Source organism: Peromyscus californicus, unplaced genomic scaffold (assembly GCF_007827085.1).
Source record: "Peromyscus californicus insignis strain IS unplaced genomic scaffold, ASM782708v3 Scaffold_22__1_contigs__length_63687245, whole genome shotgun sequence".
NCBI classification, from domain to species: Eukaryota; Metazoa; Chordata; class Mammalia; order Rodentia; family Cricetidae; genus Peromyscus; species Peromyscus californicus.
Window position 1 is genome coordinate 4,658,901 of NW_026294525.1, and position 19,310 is coordinate 4,678,210.

General features: G+C 49.9%; 1 protein-coding gene across 12 annotated transcripts in view; it reads left to right on the forward strand.

Annotated features, from left to right (window-relative positions):
- The window catches only part of Pde10a (phosphodiesterase 10A), a 437,658-nt gene that overhangs the window by 244,433 nt on the left and 173,915 nt on the right, over nucleotides 1-19,310 (forward strand). The window contains exon 1 of one of the 12 annotated variants that reach the window (XM_052750819.1): nucleotides 84-203. The exons of 6 other annotated variants lie outside the window; for them this stretch is intronic. In XM_052750819.1, the coding sequence (XP_052606779.1) occupies nucleotides 134-203 (70 nt within the window). In that variant the 5' untranslated portion in view covers nucleotides 84-133. Of the gene's footprint in view, nucleotides 1-83; nucleotides 204-1,467; nucleotides 1,496-4,576; nucleotides 4,788-5,539; nucleotides 5,649-10,224; nucleotides 10,298-13,141; nucleotides 13,248-19,310 lie in introns of those variants that run through there. 5 more of the 12 variants (XM_052750822.1, XM_052750821.1, XM_052750818.1 and 2 more) reach the window with 5 other exon arrangements.

Genomic DNA, 19,310 nt, shown 5'->3' on the forward strand with positions numbered 1-19,310 from the left:
CACTCTCAGGCGCGGGGCTAAAAGCCTTCTGGGGCAGGGGCAGCAGAAGGCGTGTCATGGGGTGGGGGGCGACGACAAGATTGATCAGAGGAGTCAAGCAGAGCTTCCCTGGAAAGAAGGAGGCAGGCAGGAGATGTTGAGGGAAGAGACTCCAGATGCGCAGAGGAAGGAGTCGCTGCGGTTGTTGATGGAGGGCGAGCAGGGTGAGGACCAGAACACTGGGTCGGGAGGGGACTAGGTGGGACCGGGTGGGAGAGTCTGTGCTCTGAGAGGGCACATCCATGGGAAATTGGGAGATTGGCTCCCGCCGGGCCCTGAGCGCGGATTTGGTGCCACAGTCCACCGCGTGCGCACCGAGCCTTTGTCTGCATCTCGCTGGAAAGCCGCGCTTTTAAAGCCTTGCTTTCACCAGGCAGATTCTGCCAGGTTGCAAATTAGCTTTCTTGCTACTGCTCTCAAGTACCACTCACTCCTTGACTAGGGCTAACCTAGGTTCTGAGACATGGGATGCCTGGGTTGAGACCCTCCTCAGGACCAGAGCTGGTCTAGGTGCCCGCCCAGGAGCTCTGAGGGTACAGGCACCAGGAGGACGATCATGTTCCCTCCAGGACCTAGTTGACTCCTGTAATCCTTCCTCCCCAGCCCTGGGTCAGTTCATGATGACCACATGGCCCAATGGCCACTCACACATCTGCAGGCAGCATTCAGCAGAGCTCTGCTTAGAATTGCTTATTGGCTTGATTGCCTCAAAGGGTGTGGACTCTGCTCCCAGCTGACCTCTAGTTCTGACGCTTCCCTCCCCAGCCCCATCCCATGTATTTGTGACTTACAGAGCACAGTGCTTTGAGCATCTATGTATAAGCTTGTGCTCTTGCCCTTGGATTGTGGTCAGCAGAGATTGACTACACTCCCCAAAAGGAACTCTGGGGATTAGCCCTAGGTTGGAGGGGCAGGAGAAGGTGGGGTCCATAGACTCTCTTGAGGTTGTTGGAGTAAACCTCAGGCCTATGACTAGGCTTGCCCCGGGTCTTTTTCCTGATGTACATTTCATTTTTTTTCCTTTACAAAATAAATATCTTTTCTCTTTTGGCAACTGGTGTGTGTGTGTGTGTGTGTGTGTGTGTGTGTGTGTGTGTGTGTGCGCGCGCTCGCTCGCGTGTGCTTGAGCATGTTCAAGTGCACATTTGTAGACCACTGTACCCTTTTTTTGAGATTAGGGTTTGCATTTGTGTATATCTGAAGATGCTGTCTTTGTCAGGGGATGGGGCTGGCATTGTGGTAGAAATTATGGTTCTGGATAAAGATGAGCAACTCCAAAGAGATCTGAATTACCTTGGGTAATAAAGGGTACCCTACCTGAGGGAGGCGGTTTCCAGGGATCTACTCTGTATATAGTTCCAACTGGGAGAAGCCAACCCTGCTATGGCATGCTCACTCTTGTCCCCAAGATAGACTCACAAGGCTCCTACAGCTTTGTATGGGATGCTACTAGGTGGTAAGTACTAGAGTACTTGTAGACAGTCTGTTCTCATAAACCCTTGACTCAAAAGTAGAAGAGGAGGTTGATACCCTGAGGGAAGGCTGCTCTCTGCCTCCGCTGCCCCTGGCACCACACACTTTTAGGGCTTATGTTTTCTGTCTGCAGCCAAAGAACAAGCCACCTGGGTCTCAATTGCTGAAGTATCTGAAACTTGGCAGTTTTCTGGGGGGAGGTGGGGGGAAATGAGCCTTTTGGGAAGAGCTTGTATATTCTCCAAGGATATGAAAATACACAAAGGTGTTCAGATGTGTCCCTGTGGAGTTTGTATCTGTTTCTTCTTTCACTTTGATCTCTTTGTGAGCCAAACAAACTGTCATGTGCAGGCTGCTGAGCCCAGCTGCTACTTGGATAAGTGCAAACTGCAATTCTCCTGTCTGAAAGCGAACCCCGTATGGAGGGGACAATAGCCCCCGTTCTGTTCCCGTTTTGTTCTTCATTTTGGTTCACCTGATCATACACCACGCAACAGACACTTGTCTGAAACCAATGCCGTGTGCTAGAGAGAGCCTGCCCTAGACAGTCCCTTTCACGGAAGCATCTGGAAGTCACAGACCTGTCCTGGGCTAGTAGACCAGGGTGAGAAGGGACCTCCTAAGTGGGACTTGGCTCAGTGTGGATGCTCAGTGCTACAAGTGGTCTTCCTGCTCTTCTGTCTGAATCCACATTATTTCCTGTCCTCTGCTGACCTCTAGACCTCTGCTTCTCCTTCTACTGTTGGGAGAGCTGCCGGTTGAGTAGGAAAAATCTTGTCCATGGAGAGACAACAATTGTTCTGGAGCATCCTCACAGTTCATTTTGCATGGGGCTTGGGGTCACACTGACAGCCCAATGGGAATTGCAGTCAGCTTCCTGTAACAGATACAGGCTGTCTGTGCTATCTAGTCAGTATTGTGGATTGGCATGGCTGGAGGAAGCATTGTCTGGTGAGGGCAGGAGACACACCTGTGGGAAATACAGCTTTATGGATGAGACTCTGAAGCCACAAATACCTCCTGCCCGTAAATGTCTCTGTGTGTTGTGTTTTACCAGTGAACTACTGTGAAGGACAGAAGGAACTCCATGCAAAGGAAAGGGGTGGGGATTGTGGGGGAGGATATAAAGAAAGCAAGGGAAATAAGACCAGAAAAGTTTGTGAATGCAGAACGCAAATGCCTCCCCACTGAAAACTACTGCGTGCTTCCGATATATTCCAAACAGCAAATGTACATTCACGCGACACGCAAGCCTGTCATTTGCCACTCTTACACAGTCTCCTGGGGTGTGAGGACTGCGTGGCCGGCACTAGGATACACTGAGATAAATATGATCCCTGTGAAGGCGAATGCACCCGGCCGGCACTGCAGACAACAGCAGACTTCACAGTTAGGATGTTCTTGTCAGCTCCGTGAAGCTGCTGCTGCTGCTGCAGAGGAGTACCAGGCTCGGGTCTAGACCAGCTACGGCCCCATTCACAGCTTCTCGGTGAGGACTCACGTGGTCTACAGTGTAACTGTGTGTGTGGGATGCAGAGATAGCCCCTCTGCTCTCCCAAAGACATGGCATACAGACACGGGTGCCCCAACAGGTGACCCGAATAGCAAGCTGTGAATTCCTGCCCGGCTGGGTGTGGGCAGTGCACGTCATCAGCTATCCGTGGAGGGGTGAGCTGGTTTTTGGCTGGGTCAGCAGTCCAAAGGGCAAAGCTATTTAAACTGGGTGGTGTTATGCTATTTAGATTATTAATATGTAATCCTATGAAATCCTGCTTTTAATTTGAAACAAACCTATGTGGACAGAGGAATCTCCCGAAGGTTTAAATGAGAAGAACTAGACTATTAAAAGACCGGCCTTCTATCTCAAATTGATACATTGGTCTCAGAGGGATTTTTGCACACAAAGCGTTTTGCTCCCTAGAACAAAGAAGAGCAGGTTGACTATCAGGCAGGTTAACCTTGTGTGGGGAACAGTTTGCCAATTAGCACGATCGCCACCCTGCTTATTTTAAAGGTAACCCATACGACTGGGCAGATCCTTCAAGTCTGTCTGAAGGAAAACTCCCAGGGGCACGTTATCTAAGGCTGTGGCAAAGGGCAGAGCAGGCACCCATCATTTCTCAGGCCTGTCCATCTACAACTGCCCTGCTTTCACTCCTGACGACTGGCTTCCTTTCTAGAAGGCAGCTGGAGAGGACTGTGGACAGGGACTTGTCTGTGTTCTGATGCTGAGGATAAGACAGTGGTGGGCCCGTGGGGAAGGTACATTATCTGCTTGTGTGGGAAAGTCTGAGGTGCCAGCATCACAGAGCCGTGTGTGGGGAAGAGGTATGGCACCCAAAAGGAACCTGGACGCACATGGCCTTTTACCCAGAGTTTACACCAAACTCTAGGGGCCCAGCAAATGAGTTCCACAGAATCAGTCCTCACAGGGCCTGCAGCTTCCAGGAGAGGGTGGAATTTTTGCTCCTGCGTCCCCAGCAAGGCTGGAAGGAGACTCAGAAGGAGGCTAGACCAGACCCCAGCTTGGAAGACCCAGTGGGTGTTCTATCGGATGCCATGCCCAAGTCTCAAGGGAGCAGGGAAGGGAGTTTGTCCAGCAGAAGCCCAAAGAAAACCTTTTGGGTAAAGAAGGCACCTCTAGAAGTCATAGACAGGATCTTAGTCAGCTAAGGGGACAGGATTAAAGGCCTATGCAAAGGCCTTCTTGTAAGGGACAGTCCTCTGAGTTCAGAGACAGGTGTGAAAGAAGGCCAGCAGACCTTCCATGGTGCTGCTGGAGCAGAGAGGTCTCTGGCAGAGTCCTCAGCTGGGGGGACCTTGTACATGACAACACATGGGGAGGCGGAGGATAGAGGGACAGGTAATGTGGTGGGTGGCTGTGTAGACATTGGACACCATGGTTCCTGGACTGGAAAGCTGGGGGTGGGATGGGGTGTATGATTGGGATGGGAGTCAGTCAGTATGTACCTTTGTAGTCGTAGGTGTCTTGGCTTGGGCGGTACCTGCTCTCTACTGCTCTCTAGTGGTGTAGACAGCAACCACCCAGAAACCAAGCAAAACACACCAAAAAAGGTAGGCAGAGAATTCATACAGAGAGCTGCCCTTGGGCTGTGAAGGTCAGTCTGGAAGGATCTGAGCTGTGCAGTATGGCCAGCCGTGGTGTGCAGAGCAATCGGGAGAAGACGGGCCAGGCAGATGGGCCCTGGGCTGGAGGAGCAGAGTGAAAGGTGTACTGCTGGAGTATGGAACCGCAGACTCGATGATGATGTCTGGTATGTGACGAAACCCACAGGTTGGCCAGAACAGGGCTGTAGACATTGAGGAAAACCGAACATGGTTCTCGGTGCTAGGGGCCCTTGGGAGGGTTGTGAGCCTCTGAGTTCTCTGATTCATGTTCTGGAGGCTTATCTGACTGTAATTTGGGAAATGAATCTTGGGGCTGTTGGGGAAGGGAGTGTGCAGAGGCTGTTGAACTATGGGGATGACGGTGGGAGTGAAGTGTAATGGAGGGCCCACGAGGTGTTTGGAGGCATTAAGGGGGCTGCACACCTGTTGGGACAGGGGAAGAGTAGAGAATGCATGCCTGGGCTTCCGGTTACTGGGGAGGGGCTCCACAGGGGGGAGTGAGAAGGTGCAGGCACAGGCAGGTTTGGTGGGTTTGGCAGTGGTGAGTCTGAGATGCTCAAGGTGTAGTAGATGCTAAAAATCCACGCAAAGTCTTCCTCTCCCCAAGGCTGGAGAATAAGGAAAGAGGCATGGCATGTGATGTCCTCATGGGGAGTCAGTCTCTGAATGCTCTGTGTGAATCTGGAAGTTCTGAGACAGACAGATAGCTGTGGTTGCCGGGGGGGTGGGGCGTCTTGGTGCAACGTCGGTCCTCCACTGAAGACTGAGGAATGAGAGTATGGTCCTGGCCTGAAGTGGATTAGAAATAAAGATTATGGTCCCCTAGGACTGAGGCAGTAGCTGAAGGTTCGTTGGAGAGTGGAACTCCAGAGCGAGTAGTGGGAGTGAGAGTCAGGCATGATGGGAGCAGAGAATGGAAGAGTGCACCAGATGGGAGTGGTCTGAGCACCTGGAGGTGACGTGGGACAAACACATCATGGAATTCAAAGAGGGGCCTCGGAGATCAAGTAAGATCCAGGGGCCGGCATGTCCATTGGGTCCTTGACTAGGAGATCTGTGGAGTAAGGGTACCCCATGGCTGTGACTGATGGAGAGCTATGACTTCATCCCACAGATACTGGAGAATGTTTGTCTACTGAAGCAACGGAGTCTGAAGAACTAGGCAAATGAACAAACAGCTCTGTAGGGGACCTAGGATGAGATGAGGCATGGTGACCTGAGAATGCTGAGTGCCAAAGGGAGATGTTTTCTTTAGCGGGAACTGTGGGGACCATGTTGCTGCTTTCTCACATGGGGAGCAGTAAGAAGGTATGAAATGCTTCCTCAGATGCCAGTGTCCCATTACTCCAATTGTCCCGCATTTTGGCCCTTTTGAGCAAGCTAGACAGGAAGGCAAGGCCTGAGAAAGCTTTTAGGGAACAGGGAGAATGAAGAGAGAGTCAGGGGCGTGGAAGGTCTCCTGGGTGCTTGGGAGGGGCACTTAGTAACCGGCAATTAGATGGGTGTGGGGGAGTGACCAGTGACATTTGAGAGTAAAGCAGTAACTTAGGAGGACATCTGCTGGGGGGCAAGGAGAGTGACAGGGTCAAGGGGCAGGCCAGAGCAAAGGATTCAAGATCTTACAGAGCCAGGAAGGCTTCGCGCGTTGTGCCTTTCACAAACTTCCTAATGAGAAGCGACTCACAGGGTGACATCTGACTGTAGTCTTGGAAGAGGAAGAATTTGAGATCTGTGGAGGTGAACAAGAGGAAGATTCCAGAAAGAACAAGGGATGCATGTGAGCAGCGCGCTCCAAGGTGGAGATAGGAAGCCAGGGTTGGGGGAGCATAGGATGGTAGCCACAGCAGTGGGGCTGTGTGGAGAGGGTGGGTGGCGCACACAGAGCAGAGCGGTGGTTCAGCTGTGGAAGAAAACGTCCAGGGTTCAGGTTAAGGGAGGGGTAGGTGAGTATGGTGCGGTTAGATTATGTGATACACAAATCCTGAGTGCCAACTGGGAGCCATTATAGTCCTGATGACGGCAGTCGCGTGTCAGGGAAGGCCTGTTCCTTCCTTTAACAGAGTCCCCATCTTGAGGGACCTGGGTACAGGGTAGTGATGACGCATCTTAATGAGTGACATGGGAGAAGTGGACACTGGAGGGACAGAGTGCTCCGTGGCCTTCTTTCCCAGGAGATGCTTTGCCTCCCTCAGGGCTTCCGGGAATCTGCCTCTCCTTGCCCTCTCTACCGCACCTCTTACCTCATACAGTGTGCCTCATGTACCGACTACAGATAAATAGCTGGGGAGCTCAGATGCTGTGTCGAGTCCTTCTCTCTTCCAGGGGACCTTTTCTGTGCTGACAGCTGCCTGTCAAGGTCTCTCGTCCTTCCCGGGTCTGTTCAGGCCCTCTCCTGTCTGCTTCTGTCTGTCCTGCTGCACATTGCCCCCTTTGGGGTCTGTATTTCACTAGTCTTTGTTTCTAGGGTAGGGCAAATGCTTCATTCATAGACTCTTTGTCCGCCCTCCCAGGACACCTCCAAGCAGTCTGCTGAAGGAACAAGGGAGGGTATTTCAGTGGGAGAGTCTGAGTAAAATGGCCCTTTGACAGTGCTCGTTTTCCTAAAAGGGAAGAAACAATGAAAGAGTGGGGCTGCAGAGCTTTGCTGCACGACTCCAAACTTTATTTTATTCATTATTTTTTTTTTTCCATGTAATCCAAATACACTCCTTGGCACCAGTGGCCAGGCGTTTGCGTCACTACGAACACAATACTTGACATGCAGTGAGGTCAGCGGGGAACAGGCAGCCTGAGTCCAAAGGAAGGAGTGAGTTGTGTGTTCCACATTTGGGTAGACTCGCTTTCCCTGGGCTGGGGCTAAGAGCCTTTGTTACTTAGATGAAAACATTTTCTGCAAAGCCGAGACGGAGTGTTGCATGGGAAGTCCTGAAACAATGCCACGGGTTTGGAGATGATGAATTATTTATCAAAATACAAGCAGGTTTGGACTTTTTGAGACTTGGCAAGTTCTCTGAGAGGAGAAGTTCTGCACGGAGAGCGTTTTTCTTTGATGAGAGAGAAAGGAGGTGACTCGCGGGTAGGAGTGCAGCCTGGTGCAGAGCAGAGCAGTGTGTAGGATTTATGTGACTTTCGTATGGGAAGGCAGCCAGGGTCTGGCCTTGTAGCCTAGGCTGGCTTTGAGCTCATGAAGATCACGTCTTCCTCAGCCTCTCCAGCAACGGGGTTGCAGATGCCACCACCACACCGGCTTCTGTGCTTCTTGTCATAACCTGATTTGTTTCCAGAAGAAGGTCAAATGGTGTCTCAGAGGTCCCTTGCTGTGGTTCCCAGACGTGGTGGTAATGGTGTCTTTTCCATGCTGTTCTAAGGGTCCCATATATTTTCAGATTTTCTCTGTGACCCAGGATCAGAAGTTTGCTTTTGAAAACATTCTTGTCTAGCCAGTCACCGTGTCTTTTGGGGTAATACTCCTGGTTCTTGTGATTAACCGTATCATCTAATTTTTAAGGCCGATTAAAGAGCTGATTATAAAGGCTCATAGTGATTAGAACAGCATGCCGCTGGCCCCAGACGGACAGACAAGCTGGAACAGCAGACCCAGAGACAGGCAGGCACACAGGATTTTGTGCATGTCCCACCTCACGTGGTAGAAGAAAGGGTAGGATGGCTGAAGAGATGAGCTGGGGACAAGATGGTACTGGCTCAGAAGACAATGAGGTTGTCCCATACACTGTATGCCCAGATTAAATTCCACATGGAGAATATATTTAATCGCAAAAAGAAGAAACTGTAAAAAAAATAACAACAAATTAATAAATAAATGAAATACCACGAGGGAATCCTTTCTGGCTTCAGATTAGAGGGAGCATTTTAAATGTGACTCAAAGTCCCTCAGTAATCAAAGGAAATTCTGAGTGAACAAGGAGACAAGAGGAATCCCTTTTGTATGGCTCTGGACAGGAACCCCAAGGGAGTGGCCAAGGGCCTTCCCGCTTTGCGCTGCTGTCAAAGCCAGAGCCAACGGCCTGTCCGCTAACACAAGGTGTTCTCAGAAGTGGTTAAGGACAACCAGTCCAGGGGTGTGAGCAAAGAGTGTGGAAAAAGAGAATAAGTGAGTGGCTCCTTGGAGACAAACACCCCACCTGCCCCCCAAACAGTGTCCTGCTTCATCGTGGGGATGAAAGGCACTTTCCAACAACGCTGGCTGCCAGTTTCACCTGCTGGCGAAAGTTAAGACACTTTATAGCTTTGTAGCACACCATTGGTTGCGGGAGGGAGGCAAACCCTCTCACCGTTTCCTGAGGGGAGTATTAATTGGCGCAAGCCTTTGAAGAGGGCAATTTGTCAGTATTGATCAGTATTAAAAATGTATGTACCGGTGAACCAATAAATTGTTCACCTGGGACGTTATCGTTAAGATGCTCTTCTGAGCTATCATAGTGACTTCCACCGCGGTGCACACACAGCGCAGGGTGGGGCCCGGGCGGAGTGTCCACTTGGAGGGTCCCCTGACGTGGTTTTCATCGAAGTGAAATCGAATACATTGAGACATAAACAAACATACAAAACACCACCACCACCACCAAATAAGGAGTGTGGGACACCAGCATCCACACACATGCCCTCTCAGGCACACTTATATTAGAAAGGACAATAAAAATACAGCTTCCCATTTGTCTCTGATCTCACAAGGAAATTTAGTTGACCTTACTGGGCAGTGTGGGGTGTCAAAAGGGAGAAGCGGGCTTTGCATAGATGGGGACTCAGAGTCAAAGGGAGACTTCACTGTGCACTGCTCTCTCTTCCGGTTTTAAGACCCATTCGGAAGTCACACTGGAGAATAATGGAGAAGGTGCTGAAATGCTGTGTGATGGACCTGGAGGGGCTGGCGGTTGCTGAGGTTTTTCTTTGCTGTTTTTTTTTTCTTACCGTCTTTCTGACGTCAGGCTTTTGTGTATCAGCTCCTGAAGTCTCTTCAATTGCTTTCTGTCTTCTCGAAATGTCAAGCTATGAATATTTAAAAAAGAAAAAAAAACAACAACAACAACACACAGATCACCACCCTCCCTGTTCGTGAATCAGCCCTTTTCTGCGTCACATTTGGATCTGAATACCAAAGCGCGTACTTCTGCTGCGATGTATGTCTCGCTGGTAGAGCCCTTGGCTTTGGACTTGAGGTGTCAAGTATGGCTTCGATGATGTTTGGAGGGTTGCCCAGTCGGGCTAAGCTGGTAGAAACCACCGTGTTTGGCAAGTCTTCATTGTGCGACTGCGAGCTCTGCATGTCAGCGCTTCTAGAGGGGGCGAAATGTGGACTCAAGTGATTCTGGCAAATAACGATACCTCTGAATGGGGTCCTGTTTGTCGTCAACCACCGTGCAGTGACTGCAACCTGGGGACATGCACAGGGCCGGGGCAGAGGGCACTTGTGCCTACAGCTCTCCTTGGCCTGCACTGTGCTAAGCTGAGTGACAGCAGCTGAGTGCTCTGCCGGCGGCTAGCCATCTACATGAGACCTTGAGGGAGCTTCCAGGCTGGGATGGACATGACTAGCCCCTGCTGGGGCCATGTGCTGAGGCTTTAGTTATCCGCATCCTCATGCCTGGCCTCCTTCCTGCTCTTATCTCAGGCTTCAGCTGTAGGGTTGTTCCTCTAAGTAAGTGGGATTCTTTCCTCCCCCAACTCTAACCCCGATCTGGATGACAACCTACTCATTCTCCTGTGTCCTGCTTGTAATGTTGACATTTTTCTTTGTCTTATCACTTAATATTATTTCCTTCTAGTCCACCCATTGGTTTTATTTTAGCCGCCACTTCCTTCCTAGTTACTGGGTTTTGTGAGAAATTTTTTTTTTTTCCTTAATGTCAACCTACTCCAACCCCTGCAAACCTCTCCTGTGGGTGGCATGCTCCTCCCCGGGTTTGTGCAGGTCCTCTGCACCCTTTGACCTTTGAGGGCAGGAACCTGAGTGTCTCCAGGCATGTTTTCTCTCTGAGGAGTGTTTCTGAAACCTCCGCTCACAGCTTGCTCTTTTTGGAGGTCTGGGAACCTGGCCCTTCCTCTCCGCAGGGCACTGTGAGTCTCTCAGGGAAGGCCTTTGTTCTAGAAGTTGCTCTTGATGAATGGCGTTAATCTCTGCCTTAATTTACCTCTCACAGATCTCACTCTTTGAGAGTTTGGTTACCTTCTGTGTTGTGTAATGGGTCTGTTCTTTTTGTCGTAGGGCCCTCTTTGGGAAATCTGTCCTTTGGTTTTTTTTTTTTTTTTCTAATTTATTTTTGAGTTTTCTTTTTGTTTTATGTTGGTCTGTTTTTTTAAATTTCTCATACCTAAATTTTTGAGATTCAAAACTGTTCTGACTTCTTAGGTCTGGAACCCAGTAGGGCCGAAGTGCCTTGTGTTACCTCTTCATCCCTTCTCTTCCCTCTTGAGGGACAGGGTTGGTCTTGATCAGACCTCATGCCTGGGCTGACAGCCTCTCAGTGTTGAGAAGTTGCAGGCTGTCTGTGTGTTGAGCCCCATCAGTCAGGTACCAGAGCCCAGCGCTCAGGACACCTGGGGTGATGACCTGTTTGCTCAGCTTTGGAAGACAAGGGGGGACTGTGCCTCCAGAGGAAGGGCAGAGCAAGTGAGCGGGTCATCATTTCCTGGGTCCCTTCCCCACAGTGTCGGAGCGGAGGGAGCCTGGTCAGGAAGAGAGGAGCTGCCTGCCAGAGGTCTCTGCTCTGCCTGGAAGGTGTTTTCTATGCTTGCAGGAAGTGAAAGCTTCTGGAAGCAGTGGCAGCAGGAAAGGCAGGACTTGTCCAGCAAACTCCACTTTCTTGGCAAGAAATGAAAGGAAAATGTGTTCAAAATAAAAGGGAAGAATTTTTAGAAAGAGAAAGAACTAAAAAAAAAAAAAAGAATAAAAATAAAAAGTAATTGTCACTCGAATTCTTCCATTTAGGGCAGGCTATTTGGAGAGGCTGTGGTAGGCATCTCCCCCTCCCCCCACTTATTGAGACTCTGCCTCTCCAGCAGGCCCTGTCTCTGCCCTGTCCCAGCTCTGAAGGCTTCCAGTTGACTTAGCCCAGACCTGGGAACTTCTGTGGGGCCTCCTACTGTGTGTTCAGTGGAAAGCCAGGGGACTGGCTCAGGTGGGACATGCCTGGTGCAGGCAGGGCACACCCACATGGCCCCATCTTTCTCAGGAGGTAGGCAACAGGCAGGACCCTGTGCTTGGCTTGTAGACGTCCCCTCTCATAAGGGGCTCTGGACTGGAGGACTTAGGGCTTGTTAGTCTTTCTCTTGTCCTTGGGTCTTCATTTTTTTCCCCCTTATAACTTAAGCTCTATCTTGAAAAGTGACGATGTGCAATTGGGTCCTCGAGGACTAGATTTTTGAACTCTCCGAAAAACGTTCTGTATCTAGTTTGCATGTATTAGAATGAAGCTGTCAATAAATTGCGTTAATTTAAGACTGCAAATGATTGGGGATTGCACTTTTTTCTTTTGCAATTGTTTAGAATCCTTGAGTTCTATAGAATGGACACGTACTCTTCTTAAGAAACCACTGACTGGTTCCTGCCTCAAAAAGTTGTATATTGGTGCTAGCCATTACAGCCCTAGCTGTCTTTTCCCTGTGCTCTGTTGCGGGGGGTGGGGGGTGGGGGAGTGGGGTGGGTGCTATAGGTGGCACCTGTGTCCTGTGCAGATACAGTCATCTATTCTGGGAGTTGAGCTGTCTCCCTGGATGACTGAGTGCCCCCAGGGACAGCTTGCCCAGTGGGACCTGGATGCAAGGGTTGCAGGAAGCACTACTGCAGGACACATCTGTGTTGGAGGAGAATTTGCCTCCAGTCTCCCCTCTTTAATTTCTCAGAGCTCCTCTTTGTGGATCTGTGAAGTAGATGTTCAGTAAATGTCGGCTTTCTTCAGTGCCTTCTCTGCCAAAGAGGAGATTCACAGGAGTGTTTTTTGTTTGAGACAGGGGCTCACGTTATAACTCTACTGTCCTGGAACTCACTATGTAGACCAGGCTGGCTTCGAACTCTCACAGAGATCCTCCTGCCTCTGCCTCCTGAGTTCTAGGGTTAAAGGGGTGCACCACCATGCCTGGAGCAGACTTGTTTTTTTGGGGAACTACTTTGGAATTCTGCATGGAGCATAGGAATGTTCTATTTGTAATATTTTGTTTTGACTTCATACTGAGTGAGAGTGTTTAACATAAAAAGAGAGAAGGAGGAAGCAGAGCATTCCCAGAAATCCTTAGGGTACAGCTTTTGCTTTTGAAAGAGGCCCTGACTTCACTTCATGAAAGTCCTCCAGTCACGTCATTGTGGGGTGGGGCCAGAGCTTCACTGAGGTCTGTCTTCCCTCCCATCCTGGGCTGTGTGGAGCCGGCCTGCTCTGTGCCAGTCTGGCCCATTTTCCTGAGAAGACCCGACATGGTCCTATTTTGGGATGTGACCTGCTGTGGATTGTGCAGGGTGCTTTGGCCCCTCTTTATTGTTGCTCCCTCTCTTGCTTACGTAAGGATGCTTGCGGCTGTCCCCCAGTGGGAGAAGCCAGGAGGCTGTCTGCAGGCAGGCTCCGACGTTGGGCTGGTGACATCAGAAACCAGCTGTGGTAAGCAAACCTTTTGGAAATGCTCAGCCGACCGCTGGTTTAGTTCTAGTTCTGGTGGTGTCTGAATTACCCCAGTTTCACCGAGGAAAATTCCTCAAAGTCAGAGCTGTGGTTAAGGCCAGGCCTTCTCGTTAGGGAGGTGATCCATGGCCAGCGTAGAGGGAAGGGCAAACACAACCTCAGGCTGGCAAGAGCGGCTGCTGGTGTCTCCTGTGTGAGAGACACCAGTTCCAGCAGCCCTACCCCACGTGCCCGAGGGAGGCTGCCCCTGACTTTGGCCCCCAAATACTCTTGCTGGAGGTCCAGTGATGCTCCTGGCCTAGCGGGGGACACCGGGCAGAAAGCAGAGGCCAGGGGTGTGCCCGAGGCACAGCGCAGGCTACTCCAGGTGAGTCTGGCATGACAGGGACAGGCCACCACTGCTGAGCCAGACACAAGTGGGCTGAGAAGATGAGCTCGCGAGCGCCAGAGTTTCTGTTTCATTTTGAGGAAGGCAACCCTCTCCCTTGGAACTTCAGGAAGCTGTTGATCTTCTGGGCACACTCCTGTTAGCCACCGCACAGCCATCTTCTCGGACGCAGACTCCAGAGCCAGCCAGGGTGTCCTCTTGATCTTTGGCTCTGGTGGGCGCAGCACTCTGTTCCTACCCAAGTCAGCTTCCCTTGGAGCCCGAAGGACATTTTTAGAAGATGAGAATGTTTAGATTTTTACCTAAATCTGTGTCACTGATTTTCATGTTTCTCAGAATTATGCCCAATATCACTTTGCAGACACAAATCAGAGGCAGGTACGATAAAAACAAATGTGCCTGTTCTTGAACCATCGGACCTGTGTGGAATTTACCTTAAGCAGGATACTTGCATTTGGAAAGTGGTGCCAGGATGGTTGCTGGTTCGAGGCCAGCCTGGTCTACCTAATGAGTTCAAGATCAGACCCAGAGCTGTGAGACACACAGTCCCAAAACCAAACAACAACAAAGCAAAAGAAAAAAAAATAACAGGAGAATGCTTTAAATGCTTCATGTGAGGTAGATCTGGGTCAGAGACAGGACACAGCATCATCCTCTTGCGGAAACTGACATTCCTATTTGGAGGTTGATGACATCCTTAGAATGGCTGACTGGTCAAGAAGTCTGAGTGACATCCTTGTTCTTTTGATCCTAAATAGTTCCTGTTTGCCCTAGTGGAGATTTTAGAAGTGCAGCATCAATCACTTGTTATTTAGGCCTGCCAGCCAGGTCTCAGCAGACCTAACTCATGAGTGCATGACCTATGTCCCTCGTCCATCACCATCAGGGCATGGTTCAGTAACCAAAGTGGAGAGTGACGCTGTGAAGGGGCAGAGCCTGGGAAAGAGGCATTGGCCTCCCCACAGGAGCCCAGGGAAAGACTGAGTTCACTCAGATCCAAGTTCTCTGGGATCTCAGGACATGGAAAGTCTCAGTGGTAACACCCAGAGCTCTGCAGACAAGTCGATGTCTGCCTTCAGTCTTCAGGGAAACTTGGTTCTTTACAGTGAACTTGTCCCAGATGACAATGGTGTCTGTTTATAGGATGTCATGTGCTGATTGACATATATACCCGGGATGATTAAATCAAGCTAAATAATGTCTCTGTCCCCTCACCTCCACATCAAAATCTACTTATTAATCTTGCAATAGACACTATTATAACTGTGGTGAGGAAGACATTCCTCCTGCTTCATGAAAACTTTGAACACTGCACACTACTTCCTTCTCCCTGTGCCCACAGCCTCATCCGGCCTCAGGAACCTGCGTTCCCACTGCCTTATAATGGTGGCTTTCTAGATTTCACATCTAAGCGCCACCGTGTAGGGACTGTCATCTTGCTTGACTTATTTCCTATGTCTCCTCTCCATTTCACGACTGACCCTCTCTTAGTCCCAGAAGAGAAGTCTTTTCAGTCTGGAATCTTAACATATGGTTCTTTTTCTAGAGTGTCGAAACTTCCGGGGCACTGAGCAGTGGTGCAATCAGCAGTTTCTGACCCTGAGGGGGAAGCAGGGAGACCAGGAACAGCAAGGGGAGGGGAGAATTCTGGGAATGTGGGGGGCTTTATTCGCCACGCCAGTCAACTCTTGGCAAGTCTCCTGTCTTCAACTCTCCTACCTTCCTATGTGTCCGTCTGTCCATCCATCCTTGTCTCCACCCGTCAACTCATCAATCCTAGAATTATAATCTAGAAGGGAGACATTGTGGCAGGGTTGGAATGTGTATTTAAATTCCGAATTTATGCTTTCAGTTCTGATTCAGCTGTTTGACTGAACATTGAAGATTGGCTTTCCAAGAAGACTTGCAGTCGAGAGATTCCATAAATGGGATGAACTGCTCTTCAGCTCCATATTTGCTGCGAAAACATGTGGGAACATACATCTTTCCCAACCATTCAAGCCTGTGATAAAAATTTCTTATGTCAACTGAAAAAACATGTGCTAGGGTACTGTTGCGTTTGGAAGCAGGCTGCAGTAGAGCACATGCGCACAGGAGCCTTTGACCTGTGTGTACAAGCTGATTAGGTAAACTACCTGGACTGGAAAGCATTCTTCCACCTGTGAGTGTCTGAATGCCCCCAGGCCCGGGCAGAAATGTCTGGCAGGTGTAAAGATGACGTTCTTTGAGGTTTGGTTGTGAAGCCCGTCAGGGTCCTGGAGGCCTGAGGATGTCTCAGCTGTGAATGTGCTGTCTTGGCACCGGGTGGTCCTTGGTGATTGGGCCCATCACAGCACCCGAGGAGCACCACCCCTCCAGCATCTCCGTCTGTCATGCTTTGTTGATCAGCATTTTTGTGTTTATGTGGCTGTTGCTTCTGTAGAATTCCAGTGCTGCGATTGTTTGGACCACTATGTGTCCACATGGTGGAGAGCAGTCAGTGTCCATGACCTCAGAAAGCCTGCAGTCTGAATGGGACTCTTGAGCCCTGGAGACTGGAGTAGCCTGGGGCATCTGAGGAAAGATGAGGGAGAGGGAGGGGTGGAATTCGTAGTCTGGCATGGGGTTGTGGTAGAGGAGGTGTCTGGATGGGAGTTGCTGCCTGGCCAAGGAGGACACCATTGCATCTGGGTGAGGTAGGTGACAGTGAGGGGCATGGAACCTGCCTTCCAGAGTCAGAGCAGCAAGCTCTTGTCCCCACCGACAAGCAGGCAGGACACAGGTGCTCATGGTGACAAGCTGCTTTGGACCACAGAGCGCACAGCTGTGACTGCGGAGGCTGGGGTCCAAGGCAGGCTGGAAGCTCCTTTATCTTATGACAGTGGAAAGAGGGTGGTTCCCGAGACAGATGGGAGCCCATGCCTCAGCCTGAGGCCTAGTAAGTAGATGGTCTCAGGACCCCAGGACCTCAGCAGGGCAACTTCTCACCCTCTGTGGCCATGCTCACCTCTTAGAGACACCAGAAGTTTGCCTGCCCAGTTTCCCGGCCCTGACTTCTGGGGAGGATTGAAGGGCACTTTTGTGCTCACTTGCTTCTGATAATTCTAGAAATGAGCCATTAAAAATGTGTGACACCTTTCTTCCCTTCTTCTATGCAGTGTTGTGGACCTCATATTTTACTTTTTGGCTTCATGAGCCTTAGTGACTGCCTCTTCACCCCACAGACGGGGCTTTTCGAGGACACCCAAGGGCTCCAGTCCTGTTTGCTGCTACAGTTAATAAGCTGAGAGTCTGAGGCACTTTTATTAATCTGTCTTTGGACTTTTGAAGTTTTTCACAGTGACAGTGCCTCTGATAGTCTAGAAAATGATACAGTCTAGGGGTCTTGATTGGCTTCGTTTTCTCTTCCTGTTAAGGAATGAAAAGGCAGGACCAATGTGAAGTGTAACAGGTAAGAACAGACAGATCTCAAGCAAATAGAATCAACAGCTGAAGGAGGGTGTTTATTGGGGGTGAGGAAACATGGACACAGCAGACAGACATGAGAGAAAAAGACCCTCAGCCAAGCAGGGTTGGGACTTGGAGAGCCGAAAAGTCCAGTCTCTTCTGGAGGCCGAGTGGTGGGGGCGTGGCAGGACAGGGGCGTGGCGTGGCGGGTCGGAGTGGAGGTGGGTGGGTTAAAACCTCTGGAGAGCCTTCCTCCCCTACTTATGGTTGGTCCTATTGAAAACAAGTGTTCTTGGCCCACAACTGTTATGCAACCTATCCTGATAAGGTGAACCTGTTGAGCCAGTCCATCAGCAGGGGGCCAGCCGGCCACCTTTATTACCCAGCCCCGGCCCCTCTCCCTATCTGTCTGCCTACCAGAAATGCAAATTTCCACATTGACAGACCAAGAATAGTTAGGTATGTTGATTTAATACACATTTTTCTGGATAAAGATGTATTGTTTTTTTTTTTTTTTTTTTTTTTGGTTTTTCGAGACAGGGTTTCTCTGTGTAGCTTTGCGCCTTTCCTGGAACTCGCTTTGGAGACCAGGCTGGCCTCGAACTCACAGAGATCCGCCTGGCTCTGCCTCCCGAGTGCTGGGATTAAAGGCGTGCGCCACCAAGATGTATTGTTTTTAATACATATCTAGGAGTCTGTAACTCTGGGTCTCTCACCTCCCTGCTGCTCTCCAAAGATGTGCCGGAGAGTCAACTCTCTCTCCCCTGGATAGGCTGGAAAGGTTGTTAGTGTGCCCGGACTGTGGGAGAGAACTGAGGGCCTGGCGTGGTATCACTTTCTGATGTGTGCAGTAACTCCCGCATTAGTGATATCAGTCCCATGTATGATGCGCATCCTAAGAGTGGTGAGGACATTTCCCCGAAGACACAGTCGAGGACAAAGGGTCAGGGAACACCAAGGCAAGAGACCGCAGCAGCACGGTGTACCTTGTATTACCCCCTGCCCGGCATACGAACTGTCTCGATGAGTAATCTTCACGAACAAGTCTGAGAAGTGCTCACTGCATCTGTATTTAAGTCCAAATCTTTACGCATTGCGAGCGGCGATGTCAGCGCTTTCTCTGACACTCAGTATCTCCATGCAGCTGGAGATTCAGCCCTGCTCCAGGGAACGTCTGGGGGCAGGGAGGGAACTCCAAGGCAGCTGTGAACAGTGGTGAGGACGGGGCATCACTGAAGAGCACAGCTGGCCTGTCTTTACGTAGCGGTGAGCTAAGAGATTGGCTGGATGTTTTGCCTAGTTTATTAAGTGAAAGTACTAACTGTTTTCTGTTTAGGATATACCCGAGTAAGCCTTTAAAATGTGCTCATCTTTCTGGTTAAAGACATGAAATTTCTACATTTACAGACCAAGAGTAGTCAGGTATGTTTATTTAATATGTATTTGTTGGATACAGAGAGGTATTAGGGGCCGGAGAGGTAGTCAGTGGTTAAGGATGCCTGCTGCTCTTGCGGAGGTCGGCAGCTAGGTTCATAGCACCTGTATCACTAGGTGTTTCATAACCATTTGTAGCTTCAGCCTGGAAAGGGGGAAGGGGAGGGGAAGGGGTCCAATGCTTCTGATTCAGTATGGACCTGCACTTGTGCACAAACTATACACATGTACATAATTTTAAAAAATTGAATAAAGACAGAGATACATGTCGAAATATTTGGGGGGGGGTGAGGAATCATTAAAAACTGTTCTTAGATTTAGTGATGGGAGAGAGAGAGGTGTAGAGGCTCAGTGCTCCACCTAAAATGGCAATGCACAAACAGAAATATGTAATTTTTAAAAAGATTTAAAAAATAATAGTGAACAAAAACCATCAGGATGTTTTTTGCTTCCTAAAAATTTCTGCATCTTGAAATCTCATAATACTTAAGCCTGAATTTTTTGGTCCTCTAACGGAAGGGTAACGTGTACGAGGGAAATGTTGCTTCCTTGCCGTGGATGTCGTGGATTGCTTTTCACCCGTCCCTCCCAGCTTATTGGGTGCTGCAGGTGAGAAGTGCGGAGGAATGACCTCTGACGAAGATAAAATGAAGTCTGAGTTTCTGACATTTAGGCTAAGGCAGTGCATGGCAAAGTCCCAAGTCGGCAAGCGGGTAGTCGACAGAACCCTAAGTATCAGAGTGCACGGATCGGAGCTTGAGACGGGCAGCTTGACTACCCAATAGTTTGAACAT